The 20,566-nt window shown below is 44.0% G+C and overlaps 1 protein-coding gene across 10 annotated transcripts in view; it reads right to left on the bottom strand.

The window, feature by feature from the left end:
• The window catches only part of apbb2b (amyloid beta (A4) precursor protein-binding, family B, member 2b), a 47,731-nt gene that overhangs the window by 4,929 nt on the left and 22,236 nt on the right, over positions 1 to 20,566 (bottom strand). For 3 of the 10 annotated variants that reach the window (XM_076727822.1, XM_076727824.1, XM_076727823.1), the window contains exons 5-17: positions 15,699 to 15,943; positions 14,871 to 15,002; positions 14,214 to 14,285; positions 13,213 to 13,263; positions 12,080 to 12,165; positions 11,607 to 11,667; positions 9,390 to 9,536; positions 8,678 to 8,805; positions 4,825 to 4,939; positions 3,128 to 3,215; positions 1,174 to 1,257; positions 959 to 1,074; positions 16 to 195 (exon numbers count right to left, since the gene is read on the bottom strand). In XM_076727822.1, the coding sequence (XP_076583937.1) occupies positions 16 to 195; positions 959 to 1,074; positions 1,174 to 1,257; positions 3,128 to 3,215; positions 4,825 to 4,939; positions 8,678 to 8,805; positions 9,390 to 9,536; positions 11,607 to 11,667; positions 12,080 to 12,165; positions 13,213 to 13,263; positions 14,214 to 14,285; positions 14,871 to 15,002; positions 15,699 to 15,943 (1,505 nt within the window). Of the gene's footprint in view, positions 1 to 15; positions 196 to 958; positions 1,075 to 1,173; positions 1,258 to 3,127; positions 3,216 to 4,824; positions 4,940 to 5,821; positions 7,311 to 7,346; positions 7,484 to 8,677; positions 8,806 to 9,389; positions 9,537 to 11,606; positions 11,668 to 12,079; positions 12,166 to 13,212; positions 13,264 to 14,213; positions 14,286 to 14,870; positions 15,003 to 15,698; positions 15,944 to 18,930; positions 19,176 to 20,566 lie in introns of those variants that run through there. The other 7 variants (XR_013077062.1, XM_076727825.1, XM_076727828.1 and 4 more) reach the window with 6 other exon arrangements.

The following is a 20,566-nucleotide window of genomic DNA, read 5'->3' as shown; positions in this document are numbered from 1 at the left end:
TTCTCTGTGACTCACCATACAAGCTGCCTGTACAGCCTCCGACACATTCCCAGCGTTGGGCTCACACCAGAAGACGTGACAGTCAAAATGATGGCCGCCAACGTCCATGACAAAGGCAAACGTGTGCACGTCACGCCCGACGCCCATGAAAGACAGGAAACGAACGCGACACTCCACCAGCACTTCCTCTTCGTCCTGGTCAGAAACATATTAGTGTGTGAGACATGTAGCACAGATACGTGTGAAGTTCATTTTTTTGGGATTTCACTGGGAGGAAGAGACAACACAAAGACACAGCACTGAAGGGATTTATAATCATCCAGCGTGTTCTCTGCATTACATTCACACAGGGGAGCTGCCTAGTTAAACTGCAGCCTCCTAATAAACAGGCTCACTGGAGCAGATGGGCTTTAAGGGCCTTGATGTTACAGCTGAAATCTTTAACTTATTTAAATGGAGAAAGAGGACATTTTATACCATCTATACAGTCAAAGGTTGTTAAGACTTAACACGCAGATATAACATGTCGCTGTGTGTGAGGTTTTTTTTTTGCCTCACATCACTAAACAGTCCTGTACTAAAGCCACAGTCTGTGCTACAGGCCTTTTATCAGTGAAATCTCTTTTGCACGATTATTGAAAGGTAAAGTGAGTCATGCTAGCCTTCAGGCTACAGAAATAAGGCCTTAGGCAAACTCACCAACTGGCACTGCCACAGACTGCAAGCATGCATATAAACTTGTGCATTTAGCCTTCAGAAAACTGTGGTTGTTTTCTTTACCTATGAAAGATGTCGCAACAGTATATCCCATAACGCCAAAGCTCTCAGGCTGCAGCCATCACTTTTTGTCTTATGTACTGAGTTTGTTTCATTATGTATTTTTTTTTTTGCATACAGGAAAGAACAGAGTGAAGAAAAGCAGGGGGAGTTGTTGTGCAGTGACAGATGTGTGTCTGACCTTGTCTTTGCTGATGGTGACAGTAGCATCTGCCACATTGAGGGCTACTGGAGTCCAGTCCTCTCTGCTGGAAGAACCGATTAAACTGTCTATAGCTCCATTCAGTATGTCCATGCCTGGAGCAGAGGATGTTGAAACAAACATGTATTCTCTTACTGCATCTCATTATAGTGTGTATTACAGTATTGTGTGTGTTGTTTGTGTGTCACACTGACCTATTGGTCTGGCCACAGGTAACATCCCAAGGTAAAGCACCTGAAACTTCTGGACCAGCTCTGTCTTTGGTGTGGGGAACTCTGCTAGGGAGAAGCAACACACATTTAATAGGCGCTCATCAGAGGAAATATTTGAGTACATGTGTGTAAACAACCAACAATGTACATTAACAGAGGGTTCCAGGTGAAGCCTGACAGGCAGAAATCTGGATACTGACCACGATCTTGCTGTTTCTAGATGTACTTGAGAGATCTTAACAAGGCTTTTGACCAAATAATGTGATGAATGTGATGTTGAGTTTTTATAGTCTTTGAGTTTATTAAGTTTCACAGATGGCGTCAACAATAAAGTTCAGTCTGCCAAGAACATGTTTTCTTCTCTCTACAGTCAGAGACATCGCGCCATGCACTGCACCGATGTTAACATCAGAGATAGTCTTCAATCCTGCTTTCAAAAGTTGAGCTCAGGTTCTTCATAACCTACTTGTTAATTAATGGATGTTACCATTTTATAGTGGCACACTGGACTACAATCTCTCTCTCTCTCTCTCTCTCTCTCTCTCTCTCTCTCTCTCTCTCTCTCTGCACCTCCAGTTTGACATGTTGAAAAAGTTAATGTCAGTTTTTCTCTTTTTTTAGCTTTACGCAGAGACTGACACTGCAGCTGTTTGATTTGACAAGCTGTCAGCAGCAGGCTGGATTGTTGTCAGTCTGCCTGACTGTTGCTGTGTCTCATGTGTTTGCCTACACATCTCTTTAACGCTGCTCTCCCGTTTTGTCTCCCGCAAGTACAAGAAAGTTGGTCTCGCTACCACAACCATCTCTTGTCAGCGACTTTTCCCATTTGAGGAGAACCCTCCAGATCGTCCACCACATTACACGACTGCACTGGACCACCAACCCCTACATCTGAGAACAGCTGTTAAAAGGTACCCAGTGGAGTTTTTGACCAGCAGTAGAGCTCGGGGGGCAATGTTTTTCCATTCTGTTTGTGTAGCGCACGAGAATGCATCCATTGCAAAATCACGGGACACATATTCCTGACGGAGATTCGTGCTGTTCCACTAATCAGACAGTTGGCAGCGGTAGCGCACAGTGAAGAGAAGCAATGAGCTGAAGCCAAGGAACAAGAGGACTGCAAGCTGGTAAATATGGATGTAAACAATGCAGGATTTAAAATATTAAAACAAATCGGCTTTGTAAATGTTTAATGAGGAAGGAAATGTATTCAACACATTTGTCAGGCTTCAAGGACACACACAGCGTTAACACCAAAGTAAATGTAACATTGTTTATCTAAAAGAAAACTCCACAGGGCCCCTTTAAGGCCACAACTCACTCACAGTGATGAATGTGGATCTTTTGAAACATGCTGACTGATTTTAATGGCTCCAAAATGATTTCTTCATCAAACTGCCTCCATTATTCTCCTCCGAACTTGTCAGAGGACACCATAATGACAACACAGATTTTTTTGGAAACTTTCTGCTCTTGCCCAGTTTAAAAGTACGCAGAGTGCCAGACTGCAAAAATACTCTGTTACAAGTAAAAGTCCTGAATTGAAAATAGTACGTACGTAGAAGTATAAGATAACCACTACTCAAAGTATTAAAAGTAAAAGTAGTGAATGCAGAAAAATAATTCCTTTGACTGTTAAACTACTATATATTAAATCATTAGATTATAATTACTCAAGCACTAAGGTAAAATCAGGTTTTTATTTCGAACAAAACATGACATTCATACCCAAAAAATACATATTTCCCTCTGAAATGCAGTGGAGTAGAAGTAGAAACTGGCATAAATTTGTACGTAAGTAGAGTACTTAGTTACTTCCCTCCACTGCACAGCCATTATATCTGCCATGTGTCTGCTGATGCACGGAACTTGTCGCATTCACCGTCTCTCTTTCTCACACACTCACTCAGTGTGGTACTGTGTGCACGAAGCCTACCTTGTAAAGGGAGATCCAGTCCTGCCTGCATCCTGTCCTGGAGAGAGCCTCCAGCCATCGCTTTGGCATTCTTTCTCTCTGTCATTATCTAGATAGCGATAGAGAGAGAGAGAGAGGGAGGGGGGCGGGGGGGGAGAGGTAGAGAGGTAGAGGGGGAGGAGAGGGAGAAGAGGAGAGAGATGGAGAGAGAGAGAGAGAGAGAGAGAGAGAGAGAGAGAGAGAGAGAGAGAGAGAGAGAGAGAGAGGGAGAGATAGAGGAGCAAAAGCAGAAAAGTATAAGGAAATGGCGTGTAAAAACAGAGCAGAGTTGGTACACCGTGGCAGAGACACAGGGGAGGAGGGTGAAGAGACAAAGAGGAAAATGTGTGAAAGTGAAGGAGGATGAGGGAGGAAAAAAAAGATGAAAGAGTCAAAACAAAAGAGCTCAGGAAAACCTGGAACAGTTTCACCCCGATACTGTCATGCTGTCTACCCCATATCACCTGGGAAGCGCGCATACATACACACACACACACACACACACACACACACACACACACACACACACACACACACACACACACACACACACACACACAAACCAGGTCACCCTCCTCTTTGCAAAACAAGGTACAAGGTAAAAGCTGCAGTGCAACTCACAGGGAGAAACACATGCAAGCGCAGGCCCACACTGACTCAAACAGCCAAAGTCATTCACAAACACGACTAGAAACACCGCACATAAATTATACATCGCCTCAGTCGGAGAGTTTGTCACAGCAATTCAGCATCTCAGCAACCCCTGCTGTGACAAACTCTCCGCCTTTCTTTATCTATCCTTTTTTTTTGTGTTAAAAGTCTGTATTAAACAGACTCGACGCTCTGTAATATAGGTTGACGGTAAAATGTAGGACACGTTGCATCAGCGTGAAGGATGAGAAGAGGGACAAATTGCTCCTTCCCCACCTTTTTCTTCAAATAATATTTCAGCAACACACTTTGTTCTAGTCAATAATCATAACAAGGTGTCTGTGGGCAACAGGAGTTCTAAAAAAAAAAAGAAGCTTTAAAACGCTAGATAGAATTTAATTCAACACTAAATTATGAGACAACATAAATAAAATTGAAAAGTGAATGAAAGTTCTACAGCTATAAATGTGTTTTATTTGGACACGGACAGAGAAAAACCCATTAATCCCAAGTGAGTTCTGTGAATAAAGCAGATGCAGAAAAACAAACAAACAAACATGGTTTTGTTTTACCATTCATTCATCTGTATTCATCTAAGAGTGGACATGCAGTGCACAGAAAGCTCCGTGATAACTGTGTTTCGGGAGAAGAAAACTTCGTTGGGCTTGAAATTTAGATGAGTTTAATCTTGTTTTTGGACTTTTAGAGTCTCTGTGCGAAGATTGAAATGTGTGCCTAGATTGCGGAATGGTAGAAAGCAATACAAGCACTCTTGAGGTTGGGAATTTCAATGTGTTGAGAGAATGTGTTCTCTCTCAGGTACCGCCGCTACTGGTGCTTGAGCAAATGTTAGAAATAAATGTGGTGTTTTTGCAATGGAAGTTTCAGCTCAGTTTGTCTGTAAAAATAAACTGTGGTAATGACTACATTTTCTCATCTCCCAGCACAGTCATCCTCGCCTCAGTCTATCTGCCAAATCCAAACTTGGCCTCATGTCTCTGGACCCTCATCCGGCCTGAACCACTTACCCGGGAGCAGATCTCATGCAGGCTGGTGGCGATGGCTTTGGCTGGCGTGTCACAGCGGAACACATGACATTTCAGGATCCTGGTGTTTTTATCCCGCGCCACATATGCAAAGTCCCTGGGAGAGAGGAAATCACAGGGTCAATACAAAAGGAGAAAAACACCAGGGAGAAGATGAGAGGAGGGTTTGTTGGACTACTTTTTGGGCACTACTTGGAGACATAAATAATGAAGTAGTAACGTGTGTGTGTCCAGTTTTCAGACTGACAGCTCTTGGAGACAGATGAGAGATGAACTGACCTTTATCAGTCTGATGAATACAGGACACACACACACACACACACACACACACACACACACACATACACACACGTACAAATGCAGGTCGATGGACCCCAGAGATCAATAGAGCAGCGTGATGCAAGGGGGAGTTGAGTGAGTGACAGTGGGGGAAGAGCTTCCCCCTGGGCCCACTGGAGCCAAAAACAATTTGAGTCCGCTGAATAGAGGGGACAAGAAGAAGAAAGGAGGGAGGTGGAGGGAGTTAGGAATGAAGACGTTGAATAAAAAGAAATACAGCTGCACCAAATGAAACCAGTGCAGCACGCACACCAATTTACATCATTCAGAAATGCACATAAAAACAGCCTAAGTAACTCCCTTCAAGCTGTGTGCTTGAATATGGCACGCAATAGGAAACAGGGGCCCAAGGGTTAAAGAGTTTTCTGAGCCCAGGCCCTACGGCTGAAAGTCTGCACAAAACATTCCTATTTGTGTGTGCGTGCATACTTAAAAAATGCTTGTAGACGGAGAAGGACAGAGGTCACCTTCACTTCCTACATCTGTGAGTGTGTGAGCACACAATGCTCCAGTACATCAAGAGCCACTTTGAACATGAGAAAAACGAGACACAGGAAATTAAACAATAAGGAAATGACAAGAAATGATGGAGAGATATCGTAGGGGGGGGTGGAGGGATGAAAGGAAGGAATGTGTTTACCTCTCTCTGTGTCCAAGGAAGCAAGGGAGGAAAGGAAGACAGTTAGTGGAATAAAAGAGAGAAAATTTCATCGTACCGACCCCCTGCTGGGGGACAAGAGGCAAGGAGGTGGCAAACATTTGGAGTTTCATACTCTATCATCGTCTTTGCTCTGACAGAACTACTTCCCAAGAAACAGCCTCAAAAGCAGTGTGTGTGTGTATATGTGTCTGTGCGTGTGGGTTGATGGGAGTGCAGCACAGGTCAAAGCAGCAATGCGGGGATTTTTTACGCACACTTAACCTTGAGGTAAAATATGAAAAATTGACAGAAACTGAATAAGGTATGAAGGAAAAGAGAGGAGGGAGGAGGAGGAGCGGGACAAAGATGTCCTGGATGGACGCAATTAGTTTTAATTGGCTGCTGATGGTTTGTGTTTCCGAACAGAAATAAAAGAAATAGGCTGGGAGTTTCTAAAAAAAAACATATAAAAAGAAGTTACAATGACGGAGATTCAGAAGAGTGAAGAATATAATGGTGGAAAGGTGAAATACTGGAGGAGGAAATTGGAAGTGAACTGCAACAGTGTTCATGATAAAGATAAAAGCGTAAAGACGAGGGAAGAATAAAACACCCAGATGAGGAGAGAAGATAAAAGTCAGAGGAAAGAGAGGGAGAGGGAGAGAGAATCGGGGGGAAAAGGGGGAGATATCTCATTTCAAATATAATCTTATCATCATGTCGACGCCCCTGAAAATGTCAAGGTTGCTGTGGGAATGTGCAATCTCTATGGCGATAATGAGCTTCATGGCACATGGGGAGAGGGGGAGGCACTGGGGCGCCGCTCCTATACTAACACAACCACTCCACTCATGGAGGGAAGAGTGTGTGAGTGTGTGTGACAGAGAGGGAGAGCCATAAGAGGGAAAACCCCTGCTCAGACCAGGTCTCAAATTCCACAGTCTCTCGTATCTTTAACCCAAGCAGTCCAGCATAAATAAATAAAAACAAAATGGAACATGGGGAAAGATGTGCTGCAAAGAAAGCTGCTGCTATTTTTGCATTCCTGCACATACTGAGTATTTAAAATTTAAAATGTTTAGTGAATTTTGGATGCACATTTCCAAAGGTGAAGAAAAACGCTTTACTCCTGAACTGAAGCACATATCAGTTTCTGAAGCTTCTCAGCATAACAAATAATTTTCCTTTTCCCCAAAACACCAGATCCAGATTAACATGACTCCTGTATTGTGTATTCTATTTGTAGTTAGCACCAGCCACTCTCATTTAACCACCCACACACAAGCAAACCAGCACACACGCACCTACGTCTGATCTTTACGCTCCACCTGAGTTCCTGGAAAGCTGTGAATGCACACCTCACACTGGCTATAAAAACCATCCCGCAAACTACCTGCTCAGCAGCGTCCCCCTACACACCGAGGCCTGGCCATTCATGTCTTTCTTCTCCTGCCACTTAATAATAAAACAAAACAGCTGAAGTGATGTTCCAAAAGTGAGACAACAGGGATATAAATATACTCACAGAGGTTTGTTTTCCTGAGTTGGCAGGTAATCCTGCGTACGCGAGCGTATTTAAACCCTCACACCATCTATTCCTGGCGATGCTGCAGGCGTGCACACACACTCCTCAACCTGTCCGCTCCACACCCAGTGAGCACTAACCATACCTCCCCCTCTGGCAGCTTCATCCCCCTCTCTCCCTCTCTCCTGCCAAATCCCCCCTCCTCTCCTCCTCCTCCCCCTAACCATCTCCTCTCCTCCTCCTCCTCCTCCTCCTCCTCCTCCCTCTGCTGCAGCCGAGGTGTTCCCACTGCTCCAACTCTCCTGCTATATGTAGGTGTGGATGGCGGGAATTAAGGCTAAGTATTTGGAAAACAGGCGTTTGTTTTATCTGACAGGGTGACCATACGTTATAAATATGCTGTAATGTATATGCTGCATGTGTGTGTGTGTCAATGAATGAGAGAAGAGAGAGATCCCTGAGGCAACAGATTTCTGCAGTTCTGCATATGCCAAGAGCTTTTAGCTCTTTTCCTGAGTGCACTCATGCTTGTGTGTACGTGTGTGTGCACACGCATACATGTGCCAGCTCAAATTATACAGCAGCTACCGACCTCTCCAGTCCACATCACCCGGCTGCTGTGCCTGATAACCTACATTTGGTTTCTTCTCAAGTGTTCAGCAGCAGTGCAGAGCGCCCTTTACTGGTCACCCAGCAGCATTACCACGCTGTGTATGTTAAAACTTTTATTTTAATGTGCAGAAAACGGTTGCGAAGCACCTTTGCTTTTACTTGCAACTTAAGGAATGTCAAACGTCAGACGCAGCCGACGGCTGGGTGTGTGCGTGTTTGCCTTTTTTCGTGAAGCCGGCTGTGCTGAGCTCAGCTCGGCTGAGGTGAAAGCAAGGCACAGATCAGTCAAGTGTGGTGAGAGAGAATAAAGGCCAACCTCCCTCTCATCCTCAACTTTGTACTGATGAATTAATCTTTCATTAGCATCCCTTCATCATCAATCATTAACTCCTCTCCTCTGCCCGTCACCACCGCCACCCGTCTGCTGCCCTCAATTGTTACCCTGACCTTTTACTAAGTGTGTGTGTGCTGCACCATACAAGTATTTAAAAACTTGAAGCTAAACACCAGGAGCCTCAATGAGCCCAGATGAGTGGTTAATAAGACTGGAATGTCTCAGAATATTTACACTTCAGAAATGTTAAAGATAATTTAACAAACTGTATGCATTTTGAGAAAATCATACAGAGTCACGATAAACCAATAACAAAAGCAAAAGGGGAACAATGGAATTTTATGAAAAGAAAAAAAAAAGTAATGTGGTTTCCATGATGACTAACCTGCCATTGTCCCGGCCAACGCCCCAGACACGGATACTTGCGATTGGCTGAGAGTGAAGCACACTGCGGTCCATGGGGTCGACCAGGTTCAACATATTATTCTCCAGCAGTAGGTACATGTCCTTCCCCTGGAGAAACACGCACAGTCACACACGGTCACATACAATCACACACACACACACACACACACACACACACACACACACACAGAGACAGGCACACAAATTCTTCAGATCTCATCACAAAAACATGCAATACTTATTTCCTGAAGCTCAAGATGTTGCAAAAAAAAGTAGTCCTTTAAAGGTCACATGCTTACTTTTACTTGCCTCTAAAGTGTATTTGCCTGGGTGTGCACAGAAGTGTGTGTGTGTCTGTGTGTGTGTGTATCTCTAAATAAATTATCAGACCTAAAAAGAGGGGGTGGGAGATGAAAGGTTATTGAAAAAGGGATGAAGCTCTCGCTCTCTCTCTGTTCTGTCGCTTCACATTAAATCCAACCACCACAGAGAGAGGGAAAGGCTTCATAACATTGCTCCACTTTGCTCTCTTCACTGTCTCCTCCTCCCTCCATCTACTGACACACATTTCAAAGGACTACCTTCTGTTGCTCTTTGTCTTTGCTACACCCGAATCTTTAATTCCTCAGCTACTCACCCAAAACAAAACATATGGACACACATATACTGTGTAACTACACCGTCTTCCTCACCTCTCCCCAGATGCCCACAGTATCTCGGATGTCGTTCTTGCAGTAGGACAGCTGTCGGATGCAGTTGTTAACAGCAACACTGCTCTTTCCTGGAGCCAAGTCCTCCTCGGCCATCTCCACCCACCCCAGAGAGCGCACTGCAAAACACTGGACACACAGACGCACGAAGCCATGGTACTGTTACACACACAGAACAGTTCTTATAGATATGTCACAACTTTTTGACCAGGAGTTTTATTTGTTTAAGACTCTAGTAATGTTTCAAAGTATGTTGGTAGATAGGAAGAGACTGAGACAGGAGCAAGACCCATTTGTTTGTGCTCATCAAGTATTCATTTGATTTCAGCAGTCCATTCAGAAAGTGCTCTGCAGACCACAGAGACCCATGATGAAGGAGGTCAGAGCGGGACAGACAGAGGTGGCAGACAGTGAATAAAGTGAGTCGCTACCACGATAAACCAGCGGCATCATAGTCTGTTGTGGGAAAAGGGGACATGTTGATCAAATATTCTTATCAAAAAGACTATATTCTGAATTTGATGCAACATTTCTAACAAATTGGGACATGAGCAACAAGAGACTGGGAAAGTTGTGGAATGCTCCAAAAACACCTGTTTGTTAAGAGGTGATAGTATCATGATTGGGTATGAAAGGGGCTTTTTTTTTTTTTTTTTTTTTAAACTTTTTTGTGTTGAAAGGATCTCACAAGTATTTTTTTTAAGTATTTCACAGCAGGACAGACAGTAACATGATGTCTTCACTGCGGGGATGTTTGTCCTGCTGACTTAAAGCTGAGCGGGGCCGACGAGTGTCTGGCTCATCAGTCACTAACACACACAGACAATACACAAGGATTCACACACATGTGCAGACATGCATACACAGTAACTCCCAGGGTGTATCTCTTCGTGTTTGCAAGAGTCTGGTGAAAGCTGTGTCACACATCCAGACCAGCAGGAGGTGGCAGCTATATGACACGTTAACTGTCCCACCCAGCCAACAGCTTAAAAGTTTCTTTATATTTTAGGGTTTGTTTGGTTGGATAGCAGCTGTGTCTGTACTGCAGTTTTCTGGTCTGTTTTCTACACCTTGATGGATAGAAATTGTTTTTGATAAAGGTCTACTTTGTATTTAACTCTCTCACTGGGTAGGCCAATCCAATCTTGATGCTGTGGTGAGCCATTTACTGTGCGTGTGTGTGTTACTGGACCAGATGTCCTGACTGTAGGTCTGTGTTAGCGTCTGGTATTCATCACACTGTTGCTAAGGATCGTGACTTTCTGCCAGACAAACACACAGAGGGAAACAGACACGAGACAGCCAAATCAGCACTACGTCATCAAGCTGAACATTGACTTTCAAGTCTAATCTGCAATGCTTTAGATCTCTTCAGCCACACACACACCTCGGCATGTATTTTAGCCTTCCTGCAATCTGCTGCAGAATGACACTGTATTAGATCAGATTAAAAATTAATTTATTCTCCTGTTTAATTAGTTGGATGCTAAATTCATTTATACCTTGCACTTGACCTTTTGCGGTACAGCATTTAGTCAGATGTGCACGACATTCTGCTGAGTAATACATTTTATTGAGCCTTCATTAAAAACTTTAAATGTCTCATTTGAATCTTCGCTTTGAACATTAAAACAGGCCATGGTAATTAATCCACCCATGTCCAGCATTTCACTGTGTTTCCCGGGCTCACCACTTGGAGGCGGTATTGTTTAACTATCGCTGCAGTCAGAGCAAAGACCATCAAATAAACACCACCAGTAAACAAACAGGCTTTGGACATCAGCAGACTAAAACATACACACAGCATCAAGGCAAGAAGCCACATGCGCTGGGCATGTTGATTATGTTCTACTGTTTAAAAGCAGGATTAAATAACACATAAATATAAGTCTAGAGTTTGTAACTCTGCAAACTAACAGCCACATATATTTATGGTTTTTTAACAGTTTCCATGAAGGCAAGTCAAAGGAGTCACAATGCAAAACACTGCTTATTTGACAAATAAACAAACTGTAAAATGAACTTTTAAACCATTTAGAAATGTAAAAGATACTGTATCTAAACATTTCCAAACAGATGGATTTACAATAGCTGCAGAACAAAGTGAATTCTGACTTCATCTGTTTTATGTTTAAGACTAACGAAGACAGACATGCATCTTAAGGGCTTTGAACTAAAGTTTAGGCAAAGGCTCCTTACCTTTGCTTCTGGGTCACTGTTGACGCTGCTGGACTCTTCCTCCTCCACCACTGGACGGTTCCTGATGAAAAAAAAAAAAAGGTTAAAAATACAGGATGTAATTACACGATTAGCAGTGTGCCACCATTACCATTGCAACCATTAGCTGCTTTACTAACAACATTTCTGCCCTGCATGTGAAGGCTACAGGCAGTCATTACACTAATAGAGAAGATGGAGGCATTTCCTGAGTAGAATGGACTTCCTGCTTTGTCTGACCTCATTTAACTTTAACACTGATTAAACACAAGATTAGAGAAGCAAGAAGACAAAACCAATGGAGAGACAGACTGAGACGTAGCTGCGTTAGACAAAGAATGGAGAATATGTTTGATGATGAAAAGCAATTCACATGGCTGGCAAAGATTCATGCACAGGGGTAGTTTGATTTGTGTGTGTGTGTATGTGTGCGTGTGTTTGTACAGGTGTTTCACCTTAGCTTGAGTGATGCATAGCGAAGCGTGGCACCCTCAAACTCTTTCAGACTGGGGTCAGGGTTCACCGTGGCTGCCTGCAGGTCCTGGTGCACACAGGTGACATCATCAGAGCGAGCAAAATGACACCAAAATAAACTCCAACATCGATGGCCAAGAGGCAACCAACCTTAAAGCCCCTTTCACACATGTACCTTGTTATATTGTCTCCTTTATGAAGAAACATTCCCACTAGACATAACAATTGCAGACAGATAAGAGCTCTGCTGTCTCCAATACTTGGTTTTATTTTTAGGTGCTTTATAGTTGCCAGGTAAAGCAGCTGAAAGTGATCCAGATGCATTTTGATAACCTTTTATTAATACAAGAGAGTATCAAATTTGTACAGCTTCATCATAGCTTGGGAATGTAATTGTGTTTGGCATCAGTTTTCAGATGCTGGAACTTCTTACTATTACATAACACTCTGTAGTCTCTTTATGATTGAATTGCTTGCTGTGTGAAACCAACATATTTCTCCTGAAAAGACCGCATGCTTTTTCCTGGGAATGAAAAATCACATTGGCTCATGTTCCAACATGACACAGATGTGTATAACTACCAGAACATTCTCAGGTTACAGGGCATGTGGGAGAAGGGCTAATAAGACACAAACCTGGCTGAAACCAAATGTAAACATTTTGACCCCACACAGTATACACCAGCATGCATCCATGTGTGGGCAGAATGGCCTTGCTGGATGGAGAAATGGGGTTGGTGTGTTATGTGTGATGGGGCATGCTGCATCTAGGAGAAAGGGTTAACAAGTACTATGTACACACACACTTGTGTGTGCAAACATATTTGGATCTGTGCCAGCAGGAAGGAAAGATGTCAATATTTTAGCCACAAAAGTAAAGAAAGGAACAACTTGTTGAGAGTGTTGCTGCAGCCACATAACAGAGATGTTTTACATATCAGGCATGACAAAGTGCTGTGGTTGGTGCAGTTATATTAATGTTGAAGCATCAGCCACACATGCTTTTGCCCAGGCATTGAATTTCTAGCGCATAATGCATAAATGCACACACTCAAAGAGTGGGTGAGGATAGACGGAGAACAATACTCATTGGCGTTGAGTGCATTATACTTGCCTTCCACACTTCACTATCAATCTTTCCGCCAAAATCACTCCACACCTGTTTCTACACACAGCGTTAAAACGCACAAATACACACATGGTGGTGGGGCAAAGATTGAGGGTCAAAGGTGGGAGGGGAGCGAGGGAAGAGAAGACAGAACAAGGCTGTTAGCTAACTAGCTCACTCCACACCGAGTGCCTGTTGCAAAAAGGAGCGACCCAGCAAAACATTTCTTAAACGAGAAGCTGTCAGTCAAGACTTTCAAATGTTTCTTCAAAGGTTTCTTGCTCCCATCGAACATTCACCTCCCTACTGAGAATCTATTGATTCTTGATTAGTAGAATATGAACAATACAAGCGTAGAGTACAGTCAGTGCTTATTTGGACAGTGACACTCAGAACAGAATGATGCATCTGAAACGGATTACACGTCCAGCCTCTACTTCCGATCCAATTATGTGCCAAGTCAGCAAAAAAATGAGAAAAACCTAAGAGTACCACGACAAAGAAAGGCACTAAAAAATGGAGGTGAAAAAAAGTACAGTACAAAATAAACACCCAATTGGGCTTAGTGTGAAGTTCTAAACCTACTGTGCTTTAGCCACTTTGCTATGTTGCACACAATATTACTGCACAAAAAAACTGTGTTTGTCCAGGAATGCACACAAACTGCTGAGAGGTTGAGTCTTTTATTGCACTTGTCTCCAGAGTGCATAGGGAGCCATTTTCACCTCACAGTCAGTCTCATTTTAAATCAAATGCACTGAAATAAAGAGTCAAACCAAATGAAAAACACTGTCCAAATACTTACTGACTCACTGTATTGTTACAAGTAGACATACTGCGCGTATACAGTAATATGCACACACATACAGATGCTTTGGTATCATTTTCTATATGTGCCACACACACACACAGACATACGTGAACACACAGAAAGAAAGGCTACAAAACAGGAGAAGAAGAGTGGTGGATGAGGGAACAAAACATGGGAAAGATTGAAAGCGTCCCACCTTGTCCTCATATTCCTGATGCTGAGGGCGACATTCTTGATCAGGCATCCCCTGTAGAGATGTGGATCGAGGCTAAGAGAGGGAGACAGAGAGAGATGAAGCATTAGAATGAGGACTAAAATCTCCATGGTGACAATTCAGAGGACATGTCACTCCACTATGTTTATCTGCCATTTTGGTTCTTATATGCTCTTATATCATTGGCTAATACAAGTCTGCAGGTCAGTCGCTCTAGATAGATGTGCTAGATGGAGATTCTGGCACATCTATCTGTCAACATCATTCCATTCTCACTGGATCAATATTTTATCTACACCATGCTCCTCTCTATCAATCTCCTTTCCTCCCTCCGCTTCCCTCCATCATTCTGCATGATTGACTCTGATTGATCGACTCAGTGTTCTTGCATTCCTGTATTCTACTGCTAGACTGGAATATCGATGGTCCTTTCTCCGTCTCACTCTCTGTACTCAGTTGTCTTGTTGCATATTTCTGCCAATCCTCCACTAATCTCAGTCAGCGCCACTCAAAAACAGATTTATATAACTGGACAAATGCACCATCCTGAATGACCAGATGGAATTCTTACAAACTGTACGGAATACCACTGATATTAAGTACAATGAAACAGAAAAGAATTTCTTGCTGGTTACTTACAAAGTAGCAGCTGTTAACAAATCCACATGTGGTTAGGGTGGGCTCGTGAGTGGAGAGAGGCTCCACTGAGCTGTCGGAGGTGGTGCTGCCTGAACGAGTTGATGCCCTGTAGAAGATCTCTGCCTGGCATGGCTGCATGCACACACACAAACACACAAACAAAAGCACAGTTATGAGAAACTGCTGTATTTAAACATCTTCACAGAGTGTACTGGTACGGACTCTTCGTAGACATTAGCGAAAATTCATAATGGAAAAGGGATTAAGGAAATTTCGCTTGTTGAAATGAATACTGAGGTTTTAAATTTGTAGTATTATTATGGGTTGCATGGTTTGGTCCCAAGGTCAGGAAACATCTTCTGGAAGAGTAACACATGGGGTACTTACCTGGGCATAAAAAAAGTATGTCAAGTGGCATAATTAATTGTTTATAACTACGTATCGCAAAATATAATCTGTATTGCCAGTTGTTATTAAAATACTCCAGATTTTTTTATAAATACCAAAACAGCATTATGTTCCTCAGATCAAGGAGATAATAATACAAACAATGGCCTTTCGAGGATGTGTACCAAAGTGTGTTCTAAGTGTACCTATTAAACTGGCAACTAAGTATCCACATATGTTAAAGCAGCATCATCTCGTCTTCTCATTGTGGGCAGATTCTCTTCAGGCTTTATCCCAACCACAATTTGAGCCCGACTGCTGCCAGAAAGGCTGCAATCACTTAAACCATCTTGGGTGACCACAGTTACGCAGAACAATTCAAATGCAACCAAAGGCAACCAACAGTTGAAACACGTGTCAGTTTGTTGCTCTGTCACTCACCTCATGGTCAGGGGTGGGTGAGGGGCTGAGCGAGCCCAGGGAGTGTTTACGTGGTGTGGAGGCTGTGTGGTCACTCAGGGCCTGGGACTCTGTCTGTCCTGGGGGTGATGGGCGGGTGGCAGGCCTCTCCCACTGGGTGGTGCCTGTAGGAATGTGCCAGTAGTAGATACCGGCCATGTCTGTGATCTTCTTCCATCCTGGAGGCAGGTCCGGGTCCGTCTGGAATGACTGCTCACTCCAGATATCTGGTGGAAAAATAATACATCAATAACTACACAAATACATAGAATATTGATTTTTCTTCCATGTGACCAAATTGGCCTCTGTTACGCTTCCACACTCTTATTATGAATGATATTAACACCTGACTGGGATTACCAATATCTGCTGCAGCTGTTGTTAAACAGCCGCGTCTGTCCACACACAACAACTGAGTGAAACTTGTCAAGAACTGTTGTTGTGCAACACACCCACACACATACCTTACACATTTTAAAATAGAACATATCACACAGGCAAGTAACAACTCATGAATGCATACACAGAAAAACACACAGGCACTCGCATTCCTCTATCATTTAGAGCACTTAAACAGATATCAGATACGGTGTCAATGAGCAAGCACAAAGCAGAATTTCAATATATATGGTTTTATTTGACATGACACAAAGAGGGCTTAGTATTATTCTCTGGCCCTTGTAATTGTATTAGCTCTTATCTGAACCCATCCAAATGTGCTCTCTCGTTTCCATGGATGTATGATCCATTACAGGTCTTTTAATTTATAGTGTTTTATCAGCTCATACAGCAGTTATGTCCGACAAGACTTATAATGTACAGCCTATCTACCATCTAGAAATCTCCTTTATACAATCGTGTGTACACGAAGTGGTGAACCTCGCTCCACCTTCGCTTGTGAACCACTGAGCCTGTCAGGATGCCCCTTTCATACCCAATCATGACACTGTCACCTGTTACCAATGAACCTGTTTACCTGTGGAATGATCCAAACAGGTGTTTTTGGAGTAATAATAATCTTAAAACTAAATTCATAAATACTGGCACAAATTTTTAGCATGTTCTAGCACTTAATGTAATTTGAAAGCTACAATACTCGACAGTTTGATGATTGGCTGTTACCATAATTTACTGAGCAGTTTCACAAGCAGAGGAAATATAGCAGTTACTTTGAAAACGCGCACACGCGTGCACTACTTCCCTAACCCTAACCTTGGCCTAACCTCTACTCGTCTTCACCCTAAAATTTAATGATTTACATTACGGGGACTTGCGTTTTTGCTCCCGCAAGGAAGGTGATTCCCCACAATGTGACTGTGAACAGATTTATGTCCCCACAACATGAGTAATACATGGCCACACACATACACACACACATACACACAAAACTAATGATGCCATCTTAGTGTGTGTGTGTGTGTGTGTGTGTGTGTGTGTGTGTGTGTGAAGTTGATGTAGTGGCAGTAACGATGATCCGAAAGTGCATTAGGTGGTGTAGCAACTAATAAAGGTGATATAAGCTCTGAGGGACTGGTCAGCTGTGTGTGTGCCTGTGTGTGTGATCGCACAAACAGTTCTCAAACTGCTGACCATGCTGATGAAACATAGCCTGTGGGCCTGTCGCCATGACAGCAGGCCATATGTCATCATGACGACTGGGTCGGTCTAGATTGAGATGAAATTCAGACATACGCACTCTCACTGACACACACACACACACACACACACACACACACACACACACGCAAATACACACAAGAATACAGACATGCAGAGGTGGGTTAGTTTATTCCACTTAGTTTATTTAATGGATCAGAAATCACTCACAAAACTTGGCACACATACATTCTTACATTCTTGGCATCCAAGCAGACATCCCTTTGGGCTTAAGACTGTGCTTTAGAGCAAGGAGCTGGGAAGCAGTGCCTTCTGGGAGTTGCAGTCTTTCATGAGCAAAAAATAGGTCAGAGCCAATAAAACTACAATAGAGAGAACCTGAGTGTCTTTGCTATGAGTGAGGGGGAAGATGGTGACTCAGAGAAATGACAGTATGAGATTAACAGAATACTGGAGGTGGATTAAAGCATGTATGCAAAGAAGGGGGGGGGGGTTCAGTATATCACACCTCAAAGTTAGCTGGGTCACCCTCTGCAAGCACAGCAGCTGGCATGGAACTGGGAGGAAGAGCTTATGTGCTAACACAGGGGCTACCGCCTGCCATGCACCTATACAGCTCATGTGAAGGTGCCAGAGCAGAGCTACGTAGCAGTTAAGCTTGGTTTAGGCTTCTGCGTCGCGGCGACGCCGTACCTACGCCGTCGACGCAGACCCCTACGCGGACCCTACGCCGTAGCCTGACGCGCACCTCCAAAAAATCCTGACTACGCGTCGCGTCGACGCGTAGTGACGTGAACGTCGAGGACTGTGATTGGTCCGTTCAGAACGTAATTTTCGGTTCAGTCGCAGCCCTATGGTCGCAGCACAACAACACCGCCATTTTCAAAGTTTCTGTGGTGAGAGCTACAAGAAAAACTGGACCAAGCCGAAGAAAGAATTATCGAGGAGGTACGCAAGTACGACCACCTCTACAACTCCTCTTCGCGGCAGCAAGAGCCCCCCGAAATCATACAAAGACACAGCCGCACCCCCCTAGCGGCTTGGCGGTGAATTGCGGAGCAACGCGTTCCCTCGACGCAGAACTACGAATGCTCAGTGACGGCGTAGGGTGTACGCCGTAGGTACGGCGTCGCCGCGACGCCGAAGCCTAAACCAAGCTTTAGCCTATGGTAGCCTCGGTTAGCATGCAGCTCCATGCCAGAGCAGAGTTCGGCAGAGGGGGAGGGGAGAGCAGTGAGATTCTGGAGCAAAACACATACACACGTTATCTGTGGCAAACGACACCATACACACACACACACACACACACACACACACACACACACACACACACACACACACTACCATGACCAGAGCGACGCAAACACAAACACACACACACACACAAATGCAGCATGCACAGACGACAGATTCCTTTGGAAGATATTTAGAGAACAATACCATTACAGTGACAAACTTCATCCCCGTGCTGGGGGAGACACACACATATGCCCATGCTTGTGCACCCACTCACTCACACACAGACAAACACACTCAGACAGCGTTCAAACTCTAACCCCACAGTGCAGTTTCCAGCCGACTCGACACATGCACCTACCCTCGTAATTGACAATCACAATGGCCAGCATGTAGTCTTTCCCCAGCATCATAGTTAGCTAGCTGCCTCTCATACAGCAAAAGCCAGTGCTGTAACCACAGAGAGAACCCCAGACAGGGATTGAAAGAGAGAGAAAGAGAGAGAAAGAGAGAGAGAGGAGAGAGGCGAGAGTGGGGGACACTGCAAGAGAGGGGGTGAGGAGAAAAGGCGAGGAGAGAGAGCGAGAGAGAGGGACATGGAGGCACGTTAAGGCAGAGAGGCAGGAAAGAGGGAGAGAAAAGAGTGAATGAGGGGGAGTGCAAAGCGAGAACAGCGAGAGGAATAGAGATGGAGCTTTTGTATCCCCTGCAGCTGAGCTATGGCTGCTGCTGTTGTCTCTCTTTCCTCTATCTGGACCATCAACAACATCAACAACTCAAATAAGCCTGCCCTCCCTTTCCTGTTCTAAAACAAACGAACACACAGGCACATGGAAACAAACATTTGAGCACACTCATCTCCTTCAAATGTCTATATTTATCACTGTCTCACTCCATCCCACCTTCCCCGTAGCCTCTTTTGGTTGTCCTGGCAACCCACAGATCATCTTTCATTCAGTATCATATGCAGTGGAGGTACAAGCAGGAGGAGCAGAGAGGGAGAAAGGGAGAAACAATGGCAAAGAGGAGGACTTTGATATACTGAGGGTGGCAAGTGGGTGACGGAGAGAAAGAGAGAAAAAGCTAGCTCAACATATGACTGGCCAAAAAAAACCCCACTTATCCAGATTCAACTCGTATTTCCTTGCAAGTGTTACAGTGCATGTTGTTGTGTGGAGGACCTCTTCTAATGACCTTCCTCAACTCAGTGTGTGTGTGTGTGTGTGTGTGTGTGTGTGTGTGTGTGTGTGTGCATGTGTGCATGTGTTTTGGCTCCTCTGTGTGAAAGCAGTGTCGTATCGGCCTTCTAACCCGCAACATCCACAGAGGAATCTGACACACACCTGGGAAAACAACACAGCTTCGTCAATATGAGGGAGAGAAGCAGGCAGGCAGGAGGGCACAGCCGTATGGACTATGTGTTAGATATCAATAGACTCTACATGAATGATGCCAGCATGATGATTATCGACTCTTCAGCAAACCCGTGGAGGACAATACGTCTTAACTAGAGACTACAGCACTGCTACTTTTTGTCCCCTTTCCTCAGCTCATCAATACACACACACACCTACACGAAACCTAAGGCTGTCCCAGGAGAGATTTATCACCTTAGAATGACATTCTAGACAGAGGAGCGAGAGGAAATCAGGACAAAAGAACATATGGAAAGTAAATTCTACACAGTAACAACAGTGTAACGCACAAACGTTTTGGAGGACAAGCTGCTGGTACTTGTAGAGAAATGAATTACACAGATGCTCAGAGCCTGCGATTCGAGAGGGACAGTGAGTCATCAGAGAGCTGGAAGGAAAAGAAGCATTCGGAGAGAAAAAGCGAGCAACGGCGCTCAACAACTCAAGAGCGCTGCGGCTCACATGGACGGGGAGGATGGTTTACAGCTGAGATCATGCCAGAGGTCGGGGCTGCTGCTGCTGCTATAGACGGCATAGATGTGTTTCATATGTCTTACAACTAAGCACGAAGCAGAGAGCTTT

This window comes from Chaetodon auriga, chromosome 4 (assembly GCF_051107435.1).
Source record: "Chaetodon auriga isolate fChaAug3 chromosome 4, fChaAug3.hap1, whole genome shotgun sequence".
NCBI classification, from domain to species: Eukaryota; Metazoa; Chordata; class Actinopteri; order Chaetodontiformes; family Chaetodontidae; genus Chaetodon; species Chaetodon auriga.
Note: the sequence above shows the minus strand (reverse complement) of the source record. Positions and strands in the feature narration are given on the sequence as shown.